The sequence below is a fragment of the Equus asinus genome, chromosome 21 (genome assembly GCF_041296235.1).
Source record: "Equus asinus isolate D_3611 breed Donkey chromosome 21, EquAss-T2T_v2, whole genome shotgun sequence".
In the NCBI taxonomy this organism is placed as follows: domain Eukaryota; kingdom Metazoa; phylum Chordata; class Mammalia; order Perissodactyla; family Equidae; genus Equus; species Equus asinus.
In genome coordinates, this window is record NC_091810.1 from 69,092,037 (window position 1) to 69,111,087 (window position 19,051).

Below are 19,051 nucleotides of genomic sequence, written 5' to 3' on the forward strand. Positions count from 1 at the left end.
ATTTACTGTTACTGAACTTTGTAGATAATTAAATGACCACTTTTTCTTTAAAGCTCAATTGGAAACTTTCATTTACTTAAGAAATTTTTTAAACTTAGAGGGTCTCATTCAATAGCAGAAAAATTTATTTGAAACTAAAGTTGACTTATTGATTAAAGATTTTTTCATTATAAAACTAATGTGGGAAGTATAGTAAAATAAGAAGTAGAAATCACTTAATCTCTTATTTATAGATTATATCCTCATGTTGAATTAGACATTTATTAAAAAGATAATCACCCCGTAAGTCCACTTTAAGATTTGATGGTTGCTTTAAATTTAAGTCACGTTATATGAGGATCTTTATGTCCATAATATACATCATTGATCATAGACTAGTTTAATTTTATGGGAGGTAATATAGTGAGGTGGTTATGAGCATGCACTTTGATGTTAGATTGATGTAGATTCAGATCCTGTCTCCGACACATATAGTCAGTGGGACTTTACACAAGGGACCTAACCTTTCTAAATCTGTTTTCTCATCTGTAGAATAAGGTCGCATTGAGAATTAAATGAGATGATAAATGTTTGTTTTTTATTGGTGAAGTTCAAGAAATGTACGCTCAGAATAATAAAGTTGCTTTTACATAACATTTCTTTAAGCCAGGGTGAAAGCAAATTATTCTTTTGCAAGAAAGGTTCAGGGATTTGTTGCAGTGGTCATCTATTTCTGAAGAGGGGTAACTTTTGAAACTGGTGTTATGTTGCCACCTGCTTGTGGGTAACAGGAAGAAAGAAATGGAATGAGTGAGTCCCTGATGCCATTCTTCTTTTGGAGGTAGAGCGAGGTGGTGGATAGTGCCATGTGTTGCTGGTATTAACTTCTGTTGGGATGCCTGCCAGCATGTAGTGTTAACATTGTCCCTGCAGGAAAGGTTACATTTCACTATCTGGAAGCACAAATCAAATTGGTTTAAGGTTGACATTAACTTCTCCTTCTAATAGTATCTGGTTTGTGTTTGATTTGTAGTATCTTAACTAGATTTTTTAAAATTTAAAAAAAGTGAAAAATATAAATATAGTAAAATTATTTTGACTTAAAATTGATCACACCTATGAAGTCTTCTCTGAAGCAAGCAGAATTTTTTGAATTAGCTTTCAGTTTGTAAAGCTTTGATTAGTAGACCCTAATAGCCTTTCATTTGGTCAGTCTTTCATCATGTTTAAGTGGTTGTAAAAAATCTGTGGGAATATTAGAATCAGTTAATCACTATGTGAATATTGATCTTTTTTCCCAGTAATGCTCTAATTTGGTAGATAAAAAAATATTGTAATGGAAAGTATTAAACATATAAAAAAGTGGTGGTCAGGGCCAGCCCGTGGCTGAGTGGTTAAGTTCGAGTGCTCCGCTGCAGGCGGCCCAGGGTTTCGTCGGTTCGAATCCTGGGTGCAGACATGGCACTGCTCCTTGAGCCACGCTGAGACGGCGTCCCACATACCACAACTAGAAGGACCCACAACTAAGAATATACAACTATGTGCCTGGGGGCTTTGGGGAGAAAAAGGAAAAAAGTAAAAATCTTTAAAAAAGTGGTGGTCAGAATAGGATAAGTAGCCTCCCTCTATTTATCATCAAGCTTCAGCAATTATCAACTCAAGGTCATCCACCTTTCCCCTTCTCGTTATTTTGAAGCAAAGCAAATCCTAGAATTCTGTCACTTCATCTGTAAATATTTCAGTATTCATCTCTAAAACGTGTCTCTTTTTTTTAAACTTTTTATTGAGATTATGATAGTTTACAACCTTGTGAAATATCATTTGTACATTACTGTTTGTCAGTTGTGTTGTAGGTGCACCACTTCACCCTTCGTGCCCACCCCCCAACTCCCCCTTTCTCCTGGTAACCACTAATCTGTTCTCCTTGTCTACGTGTTTAACTTCCACATGTGAGTGGAGTCATACAGAGATTGTCTTTCTCTATCTGGCTTATTTCACTTAACATAATACCCTCAAGGTCCATCCATGTTGTTGTGAATGGGACGATTTTATCCCGTAAGTCTCTTTTAAAAAATTAAAAAGCCACAATTAACATTGCAGGGTTTTTTTAAAGATTTTATTTTTCCTTTTTCTCCCAAAGCCCCCTGGTACATAGTTGTGTATTTTTACTTGTGGGTCCTTCTAATTGTGGTATGTGGGATGCTGCCTCAGCCTGGCCTGATGAGTGGTGCCATGTCCACACCCAGGATTCGAACTGGGGAAACCTTGGGTCACCGAAGCGGAGCTCGAAAACTTAACCACTTGGCCACGGGGCCAGCCCCAACATTGCAGTTTTTTTTTTTTTAAGTAAACTTCAATGAAATATAAACATGCTGTTTTTTGACAGTGAATATTTCTAATTCAGGAAGCATGACTATATATTTAAATATTGTGTAAAAATTTGTATTAAGAATCTTGCTTTAGTGGCTCGTTTTTGCAAATCTAAACTTCTCAACCAGAAAGCCAATTCTTTCATAAACCACGTGACTTCCCAATTGAAATTTATTTTGTATAGTCCTCATAGTTAGATTTCTCTCTTTCCTGTCCTCTGTATGTCATGTTTGTTTTTGTCGCTTTGCCTTTGCATGCTTACCTTCCATCAGGAATGCATCTTTCTCTTCTCTTTACCAGTCTAAATCTTAATTACTCTTCAAAGCTAGCTCAGAGTCTAACCAAACTTTTATCCTCCAGTTTATACTCATCTTTTTCTGTTATTCTTGTGGATCATAAAACATAAATGTCTTTCTTTTTGATGTAACTTTCATGAGTGATCCTTTTGTTTTAACAATAATTATAAACTCTTGAAGTCAGAGACCATGTATTTTGCTTGTTTGTATCCTTTGTAATGTTTAGCCAAGAGCTGATACTTAATCCAACCTCAGTTATTGTTAACAAATTGGATAACTGACATACTAACTTTCTGAAAAGTCTTCTACCATTGTTAGGACAAGTGGTCAGAGAGCAATGTTCTTTAGATACATTCTCAAGTAACATAATAGCAGTATTTAGAAACAGTTTTTATAAACTGTGCTAACTTTTCTGAATAGAGGTAAGTGTTCACCCGTAGTTTCAGAGCTGTTAAATACTTAGGTGGTGGCAGCAGTTGCATTTTGCTAAGTATGTTTTAAAAAATAAGCCTGTTTTGTGTTTTCAAAAATCTTAATACAAATAGGACCCCATTTTAAAGAAAAGGTGCGATTGGTATAATTATTCCCATTTGCAGAGGAGGAAACAGGGGCTTAGACATTAGGTAAGGCGCATGGCTAAGGCATAGGTGGGATATAAACCAGGCGTATGTTCTTGACCATCATTTACACAGCCCCCACTTTAAAAACATTAAAAACCAAGACAACTTGTCTTTTATACACTGATTGGGAGGATAAAAAAGCTGCCTGGGACACCTATGTCTCTTTCTACCAACTATTCTCTTACTTTCACACAAAAAGCTAGAGAATATGTTTCTTTTTTAGGCTGTATGTATTTTGTATAGCATAATGCTCTTTAAGAGTATGGGGGCTGGGGCCGGCCCTGTGGCCGAGTGGTTGAGTTCGTGTTCTCTGCTTCAGAGGCCCCGGATTTTGCCAGTTTGAATCCTGGGCGCCTACATGGCACTGCTGGTCAAGCCATGCTGAGACGGCATCCCACATGCCACAACTGGAAGGACCCACAACTAAAAATGCGCAGTTATGTACCGGGGGGCTTTGCGGAGGAAAAGGAAAACTAAAATCTTTTAAGAGTATGGGGGCTGTGAAATCAGATCACCTGGTTTCATAATTCAGCCTCTTCAAGTACTAGCTTTGTTAGTTTGTTAACTTTGAGAGAAAACTTAACTTCTTCAGACCTCAGTTTCCTCGTCTGTAAAAAGGAAATCATAGTAACACTGTCTGCTTCCGGGAGCTCTTATAAGGATTGATTGAGATTATCCATATAATTCCCACAGTACTTGGCACATAGTAAGCTCTCAGATGGCTATACACACACACACACTCACACACAGATCTTTCTCTTCTTTTTTAATCCAGTGATAAGTATTTTCATTTCTTTTGTCTTTTGTTTTTATATTGTGAAGTCATCACCACAATAAGTCTGGTTAACATCCATTACCACACACGGTTACATTTTTTTTTTTCTTGTGATGAGAAATTTTAAGATCTATTCTCTTAGCAACTTTCAAATATACGGTGGCAGTATTATTAACTATAGTTACCATGCACTACATTACATCCCCAGGTTTACTTATTTTGTAACTGGAAGTTTGTACCTTTTGACTACCTTCACCCATTTTGCCCCTGCCCACCACCTCTGGCAACCACCAATTTGTTCTCTGTATCTATAAGTTTGGTTTTTTGTTTTGTTTTGTTCTTTTAGATTCCACATATAAGTGAGATCATACAGTATTTGTCTTTCTCTCTGACTTATTTCACTTAGCATAATGCCCTCAAGGTCTATCCATGTTGTTGCAAATTGCAAGACTTCCTCCTTTTTTATGGCTGAATAATGTTTCATTGTATACATATACCACATTTTCTTTATCCATTCATCCATCAGTGGACGCTTAGGTTGCTTCCGTGTCTTGGCTATTGTAAATAATGCTTTAGTGAACATGGAGGTGCATTTTATCTTTTCAGGTTAGTCTTCATTTTCTTCAGAAGAAGTTGAATTACTAGAACATATGGTAGTTCTGTTTTTAATTTTTTTGAGGAACCTCCATGCTCTTTTCCATAGTGGCTGTACCAATTTACATTCCCATCACCATTACACAAGGGTTCCCTTTTCTCCACATCCTCATCAACACTGACATCCTCATCAACACTTACTTCTTGTCTTTTTTGATAATAGTCATTCTAAAAGGTGTGAGGTGATATCTCATTGTGGTTTTGCTTTGCATTTCCCTGATAATTAGTGATGTCGAGCACCTTTCCATGTGCCTGTTGGCCATCTGCATGTGTTCTTTGGAAAAATGTCTATTCAGATCCTCTGCCCATTTTTTAATTAGACTTTTTGTTTTTTTGCTATTGAATTATACGAGTTCTTTATATATTTTGGATATTAACCCTTTATTAGATGTATGATTTACAGGTATTTTCTCCCATTCTCTAGGTTGCATTTTCATTTTGTTGATGGTTTCCTTTGTTGTGCAAAAGCTTTTAGTTTGGTGTAGTCCCACGTGTTTATTTTTGCTTTTGTTGCCTTTGCTTTTGGTGTCAGATGCAAAAAATCATCACCAAGACCAAGGTCAAGGAGCTTAATGCCCATGTTTCCTAGGAGTTTTGTGGTTTCAGGTCTTACATTCAAGTCTTTAATCCATTTTGAGTTAGTTTTTGTGGATGGTGTAAAATAGGGGTCCAGTTTCATTGTTTTGCATGTGGATGTCCAGTTTTCTCAATACCATTTATTGAAGAGACTGTCCTTTCCCTGTTGTATACTCTTGGCTCCTTTGTTGTAAATTAATTGACCATATATGCGTGGGTTTATTTCTGGGCTCTATTCTGTTCCTTTATCTATGTGTCTGTTTTTATGCCAGTACTATACTGTTCTGATTACTGTGGGTCTGTAATATAGTTTCAAATTGGGGAGCACGATGCCTCCAGCTTTGTTCTTTTTTCTCATGATTGCTTTGGCTATTGGGAGTATTTTGTGGTTCCATACAAATTTTAAGATTGTTCTATTCCTGTGAAAAATGCCATTGGAATTTTTATAGGGATTGCATTGAATATGCAGATTGCTTTGGGTAGTATGGACATTTTAACAATATTAATCCTTCCATTCCATGAGCACAGAATATCTTTCTGTTTATTTGTATTGTCTTCAGTTTCTTTCATCACTGTTTTATAATTTTCAGTGTAGAGGTCTTTCACCTCCTTCGTTAAATTTATTCCTAGGTATTTTATTATTTTTAATGCAATTGTAAATGGGATTGTTTATTTAATTTCTTTCTGATAGTTTGTTATTAGTGTACTGAAATACAACAGATTTTTATACATTGATTTTGTATCCTGCCACTTTACTGAATTTATTCTAATAATCTTTTGGTGGAGTCTTTAGGATTTTCTGTATATAATATCATGTCATCTGCAAATAGTGACAATTTTACTTCGTCCTTTCCGATTTGGGTGTGTTTTAGAGAATGTGCATTTTTTATTTTCACAGTGGATATGTAAGTGTTCCTTATGATCATAAGTTCTCTCATCTTCCACTTCTGTCCTTGTCCCTGGGTTTTGGAGGGCACTTCTGGAGGAGCATAGATGAAAGACATATTGTTGGTTTTTCTTTTCATTAATGGTGGATACGTAATATGGCCCTCTGCATTGTTATATAGGTGAAATATGGCTAAAATGAACATTAAAGCATGGTAGCATTGAGGGAGAAAAGAAGGGAGGAGATGTTACAAAGGGTAATGTGAAGTCTGAGAGGGTCGTTTATAGAAGATAGAAGAGGCTTATTGCTAAGCTTTTGCTAGTCCTACTCTTGTTGGCTTCCTGATGGTGAGATTTCTGTGCTGATTATGTGAAGGAGTGGCTCAGTTCCTTTTTAGCACCAACTGGCAAACCATCTCCTTTCCCCTGTTTGGCAGCAATTCATTCTCCCACAGAAAAGCAGGAACTCTGGGTGATTGATTGCCACAAGTTGCTATATCTCAGGTGACAACTCTGTGCATGGAAAAATCTTTCTTTTTACAGAATGATCTTGGTACGTACTCATTCTGAAATAAGGAGTTTCTTTTACTGGAATGTTTTTCTTTCTCTTCTGGTAGTTGAGAAGTATTCTTGATAAAGATTGAGTCTTGTATAAGTTTTAAACCTATATTTTATTAGGAGTTAGCAATATTGTAAAAGTACTATAAATTAGATTAATATGTTAAAGTAGATTTTACATATTATTTTGATGTTTTTATTATAATTAAAAAACCCCAATGATGCATTGTTTAATTTGGCAGCCAGCTTTTGAACTTTAGAAAAAGTCAATTATGGCATCATCAAATTTTAAATGTATAAATCACAAGGAATGGAATTAAAACACCTTTTTTAGATACGTGGAGGAGATTGATCTTAATATGGGATTATTTCACATTTCCATTGTCTTTAGTTTTATGTAGGAATGAAAATGTTGCTCTGATTTCTTAGATACCTGTGTAATTGGGTGCTGGAATTATTTATTAGTATAAATACTTTGGTAAATTATCCACACAAATTAAGACAGTAAAATAAATTACAAATGAACTTAAATCATAAATTTTCAATTTTATCAAACTTTAATGAAAATTTAGTTAGAATGCTTTTGGTGATTGATTATTTTTAAGGGCATATTGTTAATTTTTATTCAACGTAGAATATTTAGTGCAATTACTACAGTACAAGACATCTTATTGCTATGAACATATAAGAATAAGAAAAGGTTACCTTGAGAATTTGAGTTTGGGATTCTTATATGCAATAGGAATGGTTAGAATTAGGATTACCAACTTCTGCCTCCTTGGAACTGGCAGAGAAACTGGAATCATAGAGTGCCTTAATAGTAAGGCACCTAGTGCTGCTATGTAAGGAATTACTGGCATGATCTGCAAAAGTGTAAACTTTGAGATTTCATAAACAATGCTTAGTATTCTCAGCCATATCAGTGTATACTAACTATGTAGATTACTAGTTTGTGTAGGTTACTCTTGCCCACTTTTTACTATAATCTTCAGTAGCTTAATGGCAGGGAACTTACATCTGGAAGCTTTTGGGAGCCCTGTAGCAAGCCAGGTTCAGTCATTGTGAGCATACAATCTGAACAGAACTCTCATTTCTTGGAAAGTTTTGAGGACTACAAAAATTAACTTGATATCTTAAAGAATTGGAAAATGTTTGTATTTCTGGATTGAATAGATACGTAGGCTGTTCTAGCTATTTTGGTGACTATACGTACCTACTTTTTGGGCTCAGTCAGAACTGCAGTTTCACACTATATTATAGAAAGAACTAGACTGTCAATAAATAGACCTGGGTTCTCTTTAGGACTTAGAAATCAGTGAGCCTGAAAGATCATTTTGTTGTTAAAAAGAAAGTCTATGTCATGTGTCCATATACATTTTAGTTTACCCCTTGGTAGGTTATTTAAATTTGATTTTTTGGTTAATTTTAGACTCTTTTTGATCAGAACAATGCTGCAAGAAAAGAAGAGTTAGAAACTGCAAACAAAAATGATCCTTCAAAGAAGTTGTCTGTTGAGAGAGTGTATCAGAAAAAGACACAACTTGAACATATTCTCCTTCGTCCTGATACATACATTGGTTCAGTGGAGCCATTGACACAGGTAATTACTTATTAAATTTTATTGAAATTAGGAGATGTGTATCTATATCTACTTTTTAATAGAAGTTTTGTGATTATGTGCTTTGTAAGTACATAATTTCATGTCTCTGTCATCATCAACAAAGTAGGGACAGGGATCTAAGAGAGGTAAAAACCATCAGAGGTAAGAAGTATAGAGTAAAATGGTGCTATGAACTTTTTTAAAGTCCTTATGTTCATGCTGTGGTTTACTTTAAATTCTAGAATTTATACATACACACTAATGACTGTTGTTTAATGCTTACAATGGACTTGGCTTACACACATTATCTTGTTTGATTCTAACAATTTGGGGAAGTAGGTACTGTTATCTGCATGTATAGATGAGGCAACCGAAGTTTAAATAAATTTAAATAACTTGCTTAGATCTCTCAACTTGTAAGAGCTGGGATTCAAAGCTAGGTCTCTTTGACTCCAAGTCATGCTGTGTTTATATTATTTTACTCTGTGCTCCTTATACTATAGAAAAATATAAAACATGAAGTAAAAGTAGAAAGCAAATATAAGATATTTTTGGGTTTTTTTCTATTTTAAATACTGTTTTTAACAATTCTTTTGGTGACTTATATTAAACCTGACTACGTATGAATAAGACTACGCATTTGATACAAAAGGAACAATTTCTCAATTTTGAGGCTATGTAAACTGAATGTGAATGCAGAGAGGTTGACTACAACTTAAGTAGTATATGTTTTTTATACTTTGAAGGTCTAATTATTTACAGAGTAAATGACAGATGTCGGTTTATACTATGTAGAACTGATGCTAAACACTTTTTGCTTACATAAGTCCTTTTGAATTTTTCTCTCAATGCAGCTAATGTGGGTGTATGATGAAGATGTAGGAATGAATTGCAGAGAGGTTACCTTTGTGCCAGGTTTATACAAGATCTTTGATGAGATTTTGGGTGAGTACTTGCTTAAGGTTTAATGTATCTGTTTCTATTGATGTCATTATAATGTCCCTATATATATAAAGGCAGAGTTACAGTATAAATTTTAAAGGCATATCTCTGGCTTTTATACTGAATATAAATGTTCTTCAGAAAATTTATATATCACTTGCTGTAATATTTTCATATCTCTTCACATCCTATCTTTGTGTTTCAATTTGTTCATCTGTAAAACGAATGTGTTGTATTTGATCAGTAATCCCAAAGTTGGTCTGTGGTCCTGTATGTGCAGTCATCTGAGGTTGCTAGCATCCTAGTCGCCTGGGGGAGGGGGCATGTTAAAAATAGAGATTACAGGATCTGATCCTTGCAGAATTAGTGAGTTTGAGGTGAGACATGTAAAATTGTTTTTTTCACCAACAAATCAGGTATTTCTGTTGGGCAGCTAAGTTTAACAACCATTGCTCTAAATGATCTCTGTTCTCTTCAAATCACATGATTAATTAAATCACAATGCAGTGCGGATGCCTAATTGGCTCCTAGGGAATGCTTGCACTTTAGAAATGTTTTTAGCCAAGGACTTTCTAGAGACTCTGTGCTCTGCCATCTCATCAGTGCCGATTGAGGTTTCCTAGACAGCAGGGTTGTGTGGGTCTCTCTGAGCTTCTTCTGGTTGGTCTTTGGGAAAAGAACAGGAGAATAAAACTGGTTACTTTTACTCTTGCCTCCCAATTATCCACTCAATTTTACTTTTAGGTTACACAGTGTTTATCAGGAACATATTCCTTCTTTGATTAAAGTTCAGTTTGATAGCTAGCTTGTGTTCAAATTTTACTGAAGTAGTGGTTAATGTATGCAAATATATTATTATCAGTTATAATGCGTAGGATTTAGAATTTTGATTTCTAAGGATTCTAAAGACTTTGCCTTTCTAATTCAAAAATAACTGATTTCAACTCCATCTGTCTATAAAATCACTAGTTTATAAAGGAGATCAAGGGAAAGTAGTTATTTGTTACCAAGATAAAAAATAATTCAACCCAAGTTTTTACTTTTAGATCTGGACTAGGGAGTTGTAAACTGCACGTTTGTTTTGATTTATTTCTTTTTATATATCACAAAATCAACTCCCCCCTCTTGTTTTATGGTAGAAAACATAAAAGTAATTGATGTAATATAAAATTTAAAAATATTATTTGGAAAATAAGGTTCTGTTTTAGAAGTTAGCAGTAATTCTTTTCATTAACTATTATCATATGTGTAAATGTTGATATTAAGTAGTGATGCACATGCAGTTGTGTCCATGTATTTATTTATATAACTTTATATATTTTATTACTCATTGAAATATTTAATTTTGTAGTTAATGCAGCTGACAATAAACAGAGGGATAAGAACATGACCTGTATTAAAGTTTCTATTGATCCGTAAGTATATTTCAAGTTTAATTTTTTTATGCTAAGTTGTTTTATTATAAGATAGTTCCCAACTTATGAATATTCCTCAAATGAATAATATATACAGTTATTACTCCTTAGTTTCCCTGTTGCTTGAGACCTTGTTATGTTTGCTTCCATTAGCCGGAATACTATACTCTCATAGTTTCTTCTGTCATTCATGATCTTTTTCCCTAAAATATGTCCTTATGGGAGCTCTTGGAGACCATTTTTCTCTTTCTTTGATGCTGTGGACACTGTTTCAGCTGCTCAAGTAATCACTCGATCTTTTCTTTCTTACTTTGTTTTGGGACTCAAAGCTAAGGCCTATTGCTAGTACTATTCCTGTTATGTTGTGGGTTAAATTTACTTTTCATGACCAGCATTTGGACTTTTCCATTATTTACAACATTGTAAATTAGGAATTGCCAGTATTATAGAATATATACCAGCTAATTGAGCTAATTAGATCTCAGTATGGTAATTTTTCTGGAGGACTGAGGGAGAGTGAAAATAATAAAGTTTTAAGTTAGAAATATAGTTGTTACATTTATGTTTTTACCAGCATGCCTTTTGTAAAATATTACATTTATCCTTTATAATTTAATAGTAATTTAGCACGAGTTTAAGATTTTTCTCTAACATGAAAATTTAACAATTCAGTTATAGCTTTACTGTCAATAATCTAATTTCAAATGGCATGGTTGAGATTAATGATATAATGAAAATATAATTTATATTTGGTTACATCATGAAGTTAACTGTATCTTATATTAAAATGTTACCACATAAGTATGCTCTTGAAGTTCTGGATTTTTCATTTGGATCCGTTCTATACTGAATACATACTTGAGAATTTATATGGTAAGGTACATAGGACACTTTTAAGTTACCTCTTTTATTTTTTTATTTTATTTTATTTTGTTGCAGTAACATTGGATTATAACATTATATAGCTTTCAGATGTACATCATAATATATTTCAAATTCTGTGTAGATTACATCATGTTCACCACCCAAAAACTAATTATAGTCCATCACTTCACATCACCCCTTTTGCCCTCCCCCTTTCCCCTCTGGTAACCACCGATCCAACCTCTGTTGCTATGTGTTTGTTTGTTGTTGTTTTTATCTTCTACTTATGAGTGAGATCATATGGTATTTGATTTTCTCCCTCTGACTTATTTCACTTAACATAATACCCTCAACGTCCATCCATGTTGTCACAAATGGTTGGATTTCATAATTTCTTATGGCTGAGTAGTATTCCATCGTGTATATATACCATGTCTTCTTTATCCATTCTTCCCTTGATGGGCACCTAGGTTGCTTCCAAGTCGTGGCTATTGTGAATAATGCTGCAATGAACATAGGGGTGCATGTATCTTTATGCCTTTGTGTTTTAAAGTTCTTTGGATAAATACCCAGCACTGGGATGGCTGGATCATATGGTAGATCTATTCTTAATTTTCTGAGGATACTCCATACTTCTTTCCTTAGTGGCTGCACCAGTTTGCACTCCCACCAGCAGCGTGCAGGGTTCCCTTCTCTCCACATCCTCTCCAACACTTGTTGTTTCCTGTCTTGTAAATTATAGCCATTCTTACCAGAGTGAGATGATACCTCATTGTAGTTTTGATTTGCATTTCCCTCATCTTTTCGTATGCCTGTTGGCCATCTAAGTTACCTCTTATGCAGAAATTTAAGATAGTTTTAAGGAAGTTTTAGCTGTCAAGATTCCTTTTCCTCCCTATTGAGTAAATTTTCAGTTAAAACAATATCATTTATTATGTTTTAGGAGAGCTAGTGAGGAGTAATAGGTGTTGAATGTTTGGTATCTTTAAAATTCAGAATTGAAAGATTCTGATCGAAAATTAAGGAAGAAGGGGCTTTCCTTAAATACTTTTTTTTTTTAAGATTTTATTTTTCCTTTTTCTCCCCAAAGCCCCCGGTACATAGTTGTATATTTTAGTTGTGGGTCCTTCTAGTTGTGGCATGTGGGACACCACCTCAACGTGGCCTGACGAGTGGTGCCGTGTCCATGCCCAGGATCTGAACTGGCGAGACCCTGGGCTGCTGTAGCAGAGTGCGTGAACTTAACCACTTGGCCACGAGGCCAGCCCCCATTTTTGATGAACATGATTACAATTGTTTGATTCTTTTATCCTTATTGTTTTGGTCACGTTAATCCAACAACATGGACTTAAAAAACAGCTTACATAGAATCCCATCATAACAAAATGATTAAGAAGTGAGCTATAAAACAACACTATAGACCAAATAATGGCTCTCAGTGATCTGCTTTACCTTTAAGTTTATTACAGATTCTGGACGAAAAGTCTATGTAACTAGTGCCTTTATTGCTTTCTGACTTTCTTTTCAAAAATCAACAAACCTTTTTGTATGGGCATAAGAGTGACATAGAACTACAACTCAGTTTATTTGGTTGTTAGTGACGCTCATATCAGTTGCTTTTTTCTTATTTATCTCTATGTTATTTTAACTACTTCAGCTAGAAAGTTCTTTTATTTCAATATAAAGCAAAAATTCACAGTCATCTACTACAAGGAGGAAAGGGTGAGGGTAGTATATTTTTAACCTGTTTCCCTATTTTACTTTTTTTGTTTACAGATCATTGATGAGAGACAATTGAATCTTTCTCTTGCTTTTATTGAAATATGTATAATGTATATTTAAAATTGACAGTGGATAAGCATTTTGGGAGATGTTGCTGATCCTTATATTTTATTATTTATTTGTATTTTATTTCTGAATTTTAACCGTAGCATTTTATCTTTTGTGAATTTCCTCCCATAAAGTCATTCTTTATTTTTTCTTTAGTACATATATTACAAAATTAATGTTGTTTTTTAAATGAATTTTATTTCAGATATGTAATTGTTGTGTAAGTTAGATTTCTAATTTAAGAAGCCGTTTTAGAAGCAGAATTCAAATGGGAAAAAGTGCTGTTATGTTGTTTATTCCATTGACCCAGTTTTCTCTCCTGTCCATTTTTGATATCCTTCCAGTTTCATTCTTTTTAACATTTTTGTATAGCAGATTTTTATTTTTCTTTGTGTATATGTGTACACTCTTTGTTTAAAGGGGAGGTTAAGTTTTGATTGTTAATGGGTTAAGGTGTAGAGGATATACAGCATAGCTTAGCTCTTATTCTTTCTTTTTCAAGTGTACTCTGTGATGTGGGGATAAAATTTAAGTAAACAGCCATGTTTGTAAAAGGCATAGGAATAGATTAGCAAGGGATGCCATGCAGAATTTGGACAGATTTTTAGAAAGAGAATTTGAAGCAACTTCTTACAGGGGAGCTCAAAACTCATTAAATAATATAATGTTATGGTTAGCATTGAAACAACTTATGCTGTCATCTGTCTGGTTAAAAACAAACAAACGTGGCAAGCACATTGACCAAGGTTCTCACTATTTCTCTGGCTTAAGTATTCTTGCTGATTCAGGGTTGAAACTCTTAAAATTGTAGCTTTCAAAAACTAATACACACATACTAAAATATATATAATATATGTACTATTTAATTAGAGATTATAATATATATACTATTTTATATCTTTCTATTTTTATTTGACATATTATGGACAGTCTTTCTTATTGATTTATATAGATCTACTTAATTCTTTTTAACCATTCCTAAGAATTTTATTATGTCAATATATCATAATTTATGTAACCTCTTTCCAGTTGATGAATATTGGGTATTTAGATTGTTTTCCAGGTTTCTTTTTAGCTTTAATTATTTTGAAACTTTATTTGTAGCTTATTCAAATACAGTATTCTTTTTCCTAATGTTTCTGTGAAGATTATCAATGAAGCAAAAAATAGTTATAGGATTCTGAATCATTGTTTAGAGATTACAGAAATAAATACCAGATCTGGGAAGTGATATAGATTGAAATTTTGTAGTAGAGAGGTGACTTTGATAGAAAGTTCAAATTTCATACTCATATAGGTTTACTGAATGTAGGAGATATCAAGCCTTATTGTTTTTTGAAACTGTGATGAAGATAATGAATTTATAAAATGCCTATCTTAATTATAGTACTATATATGCTAAAAAGAATGAAAAAACTTTTAAAGGTTTTCTCGTGAGTATATTGACTTTTGTGCCATTCTGAAGTGTTTAAGATCTGTAATTTTCCATTCATTGCCTTTCTTTATTTCCTTCAGAATTCTTTTCTATTAGTTTTAAGCTCCATGAAGTTTCTTTAGAAAATATGTACTTAATAAATTATAGGTTTTAAGCCTAAGCTTGGAACTCTTTGGAAGTCTAAAAAAGTAGTGGCCTCTGTTTCTAAGGCCCACTGTTTTTACCTCTAGAGATAAGACACACAAGTGAAAGTACAATAGGCAATTTGAAACTGTTGCATACTTAAATATTCAGCTGTTTATTCTGTAGAGAGTGTTTGCCCACAAGTTAGCTAACCTAATTATCTTCTGAGGTCCCCAGTAAATAATTTAGATTTTTTTGCTAGTCTGAATATAAGGAGGGTTGGAAAACATCATTATAGTCTGGGTAAAAGGCAATGGAGAACTCAAGTCATAAACTGGCCCTTGAAGTTAGAGTAAAATTTGGCTGGACAAAGAGAGGAAAAAGACATCGTAGGCAAGGGAAAGACCAAGAATTGGAAATAAACATGGACAAGTAATGAAACTGACCTGAAGGGAAAATAGGATGCATGTTGCAGAATAGTGGCAATTAAATTTGACTATAAGTAGGAATATGGATAATGGGCCTTAAACATGTAGTAGAGCACTTTTAAGCTTGATTTTATAGAAAATGTGGAACTACTGTGTTCTGGAGCAAGAAATAGTGTTAGGAAAGCTGTAGTAAGTCTCTCATCATCATGCAGGATATATTTAAGGGGAGTGGCTAGCAAGGATACTGTTGCAGTAATCAGTACTTAAAGACATATTAGTCTATCTAGGCTCATATACTGGCATTTGGAATGAAGGAAGGACTGATACTGATATGAAATAAATAGATAGGACAAACTAATAAGTCTTGATGACTGATGACTCTAAAGAATGATCAGTAGATATGAATAAAAAGTGATAGCAAAATTTGAGCCTAGGAGATTCGGAGAGTTGAACCTATATTAGAGAGTGAGGGCAAGAAAAGTTGGTTGCTGATTTGGGGAAAAAAATGTATCAAAAGTTATTTGCTAGTTTCTCTGTTTTTAGTTTTTTGTTTTAACTAATTAATTTCCCCCTGGGTCTTTGATTTTCATTTTGGCTTTTATAATAGTTTTTTAAGTTCTAGTAACTGCTTCTAATAACTCTTAAGAGATTAAGGTATGTATGTCTGAATGAAACAGTGTGTCTAAGAATAATTGTGAATCAGGTTGGCAAATAGTAGCTTTTTAAGCCAATTCTCAGTGTTGGTTATGAATCTGTGTTTCTTTGCAAATTGATTCTTCAATGGGTAAAGGCATCATAGTATATATTACTCAAAACAGTAGGGTGGGCAAAATTTTCCATCAGGACTGCTGCCTATGTCAAGTTGCTATTAGATGTAGGAGCGTATACTCCGTAACATTCAGGGCTGAAATGGATGGTTTTATGATAGAAAAACCTAAGAGACCTAACATAGGTAATATCTGCATATTAAAAAACCATTAGGGGCCGGCCCGGTGGTGCAGTGGCGAAGTGCACACGTTCCACTTGGGCGGCCTGGGGTTTGCCGGTTCGGATCCCAGGTGCAGACATGGCACCGCTTGGCAAGCCATGCTGTGGTAGGCGTCCCACATATAAAGTAGAGGAAGATGGGCGCGGATATTAGCTCAGGGCCAGTCTTCCTCAGAAAAAAGAGGAGGATTGGCAGCAGATGTTAGCTCAGGGCTAATTTTAAAAAAAAAACCAAGAAACCATTAAAATTAGTTTATGACAATGACTGTAACAATACTAACAGCCTCTTAACATTTAGACTGGGAATGGAATACATTTCAGACTGTTTGTCCTTTTCCATCTGTACTGCTGCAGCAGTCATGTAGGAAATGAGAATGGCAATGGCTGCTGCCTCTGCGGAGCTGGTAGCTCACAGGTGGTATAGTGATAGAAGGAAGATCATGGCTAATGTATATGAAAAGAAAACAAAGTCTATAGCTGACTTCTTGTAAAAACTTCACCGTTTTTACTATTTTCTGAGAGGTTGAGAAGAGTTTCTTTTCCTGAGAAATTTTGCAGTATTACTTGCAGGTCTTAATGATCCTAATTTGAGTTATGTCTCGGGGATAGAAAAGTGTGTCCTCAGTAAGTATTTTCTTGAAAGATGAGTGAGTGTCTTCCAGTTGGAAATGGCTGGAGTTTTGCTTATAATCACTCAGGCTTATTCTGGATAACTTTCAATTTTTGGAAATTAATGTATCATTAAACTATTTTAAGCTCTAAACTCTGCTTGTTTGTTTACAGTGAATCTAACATTATAAGCATTTGGAATAATGGGAAAGGCATTCCGGTAGTAGAACACAAAGTAGAGAAAGTTTATGTTCCTGCATTAATTTTTGGACAGCTTTTAACATCCAGTAACTATGACGATGATGAGAAAAAAGTAACAGGTAAAGTCTAAATGGCTGATTAGAATTTTTATTGAAGAATATTGTTCTCCTAAAATAAAGTCTCCTACTATTCCTATATAAAATATTATAGAAAAGGAAACCTGTGTAGTTTTGTTGTGAGAAAATCCTTTTCAGAATTAATATCTATAAAAAACTGTTGTGTATAAGTATTGTCTTGATTATAGCCTGCAGAGACATTTTAAAAGCTTACCTGTGATAGTACATCTACTTATGCTAGAACTCCTGGAACGCTAACCTGGCTGACAGTGTGAGTGTTGAATTAGAGTACTGGTGAAAGTAAGATGTGTGATTCCTGCATATGAGAATTTGTTCTTACATAAGCACCATGTCTTTTGGTAGCAATTAAATTACTTTCAACTGTTTTCTTTAAGAAAGTCAAGATTGCAAATCTAGACTGTAAATACAGTTGAAAGTACTTTGACCAAAACCAGGTGTTTTCCTACTTACTTACATTGCCCAAGTAGGTTGATCAGTTTTTTTTGTTTTTTTCCAGAACTGAGGCTCTAGGATTAAGATTTTATAATAGAAAAGTGACTTTGATAGAAAGCTCACATTTCATACTCACATAAACTTACTGGATTATAGGAAATATCAAGCTTAATTCTTTTCAAATTGTGGTGAAGATAATGAATCTACAAAATGTGTATTTTAGTTATGTTACTATATGTGCTAAATCTTAATTGCATTTTTCATTAAATAAAAAAATCTGTACTCTAAAATGTTCAACTGATGATTGTTAAGATTATGCAAATAAGTGGAACTGTGTTGCAAAACCCTGCCCTATGGTAGGTAAGTTAACAAAGTTACCTTAAAATCACTTTCGTTAAACTTTTCATGTTTAATGTTCTTACAGGTGGTCGTAATGGTTATGGTGCAAAACTTTGTAATATTTTCAGTACAAAGTTTACAGTAGAGACTGCTTGCAAAGAATACAAACATAGTTTTAAGCAGGTATGATAGAAATGTCTATTTTTTTTAATCGTATGTTGTTGCTTTGCCAAGATAATAGAACCTTAGGTAAATTGCAATGATACCTATATAACTTTTTCTTCCTAAGCGTTAAGCAAGACATCAGAGTAAAAAGACTTCAGAATGCCTAGGAGATTTTAAATAAGCCTGTCTTTCTCCCATTCCCTTAAAACAAAATGCTTTAACAGCTGTTTCCTTCAACCTTGTTAAGCGTTAGTGAAGATGTCCTGAACTTCATAGACTAGTTGAAATGCATCCACTTAACATGTATGAAAAATTCCTCATTGATTCCTCAAATTCATATTTCTTTTTTTTTTAAGATTTTTTTTTTGAGGAAGATTAGCCCTGAGCTAACTACTGCCAATCCTCCTGTTTTTGCTGAGGAAGACTGGCCCTGAGCTAACATCCATGCTCATCTTCCTCTACTTTATATGTGGGACGCCTACCACAGCATGGCTTGCCAAGCAGTGCCATGTCTGCACCCGGGATCTGAACTGGTGAACCCCGGGCCGCTGAAGCAGAATGTGCGCAGTTAACTGCTGCGCCACTGGGCTGGCCCCTCAAATTCATATTTCAAAATTTTAACTTATTTTACTCTGTAGGCCTTTGAAAATAGTTGGAATTTTACATAAGCTAAAATAATTTTGTCAGGAAGAGCATCATACCTATTTATTTTTGTAAAATTCTGCATGATCATGTTGAAGAATTTGAAAGATATTTTACGAACAGTGCATAAAGTTGTGCAGTTCGTTTTGCTTATTTTCAACGTGAGATTATTATAATAGTATTGAAAAT

The 19,051-nt window shown here is 34.2% G+C and overlaps 1 protein-coding gene across 2 annotated transcripts in view; it reads left to right on the top strand.

The window, feature by feature from the left end:
- Positions 1–19,051, top strand: part of TOP2B (DNA topoisomerase II beta) — a 61,638-nt gene that overhangs the window by 2,227 nt on the left and 40,360 nt on the right. Inside the window, exons 2-6 of one of the 2 annotated variants that reach the window (XM_044755311.2) lie at positions 8,158–8,313; positions 9,168–9,258; positions 10,607–10,670; positions 17,121–17,266; positions 18,141–18,238. In XM_044755311.2, the coding sequence (XP_044611246.1) occupies positions 8,158–8,313; positions 9,168–9,258; positions 10,607–10,670; positions 17,121–17,266; positions 18,141–18,238 (555 nt within the window). Of the gene's footprint in view, positions 1–8,142; positions 8,314–9,167; positions 9,259–10,606; positions 10,671–17,120; positions 17,267–18,140; positions 18,239–19,051 lie in introns of both variants that reach the window. The other variant, XM_044755310.2, reaches the window with a different exon arrangement.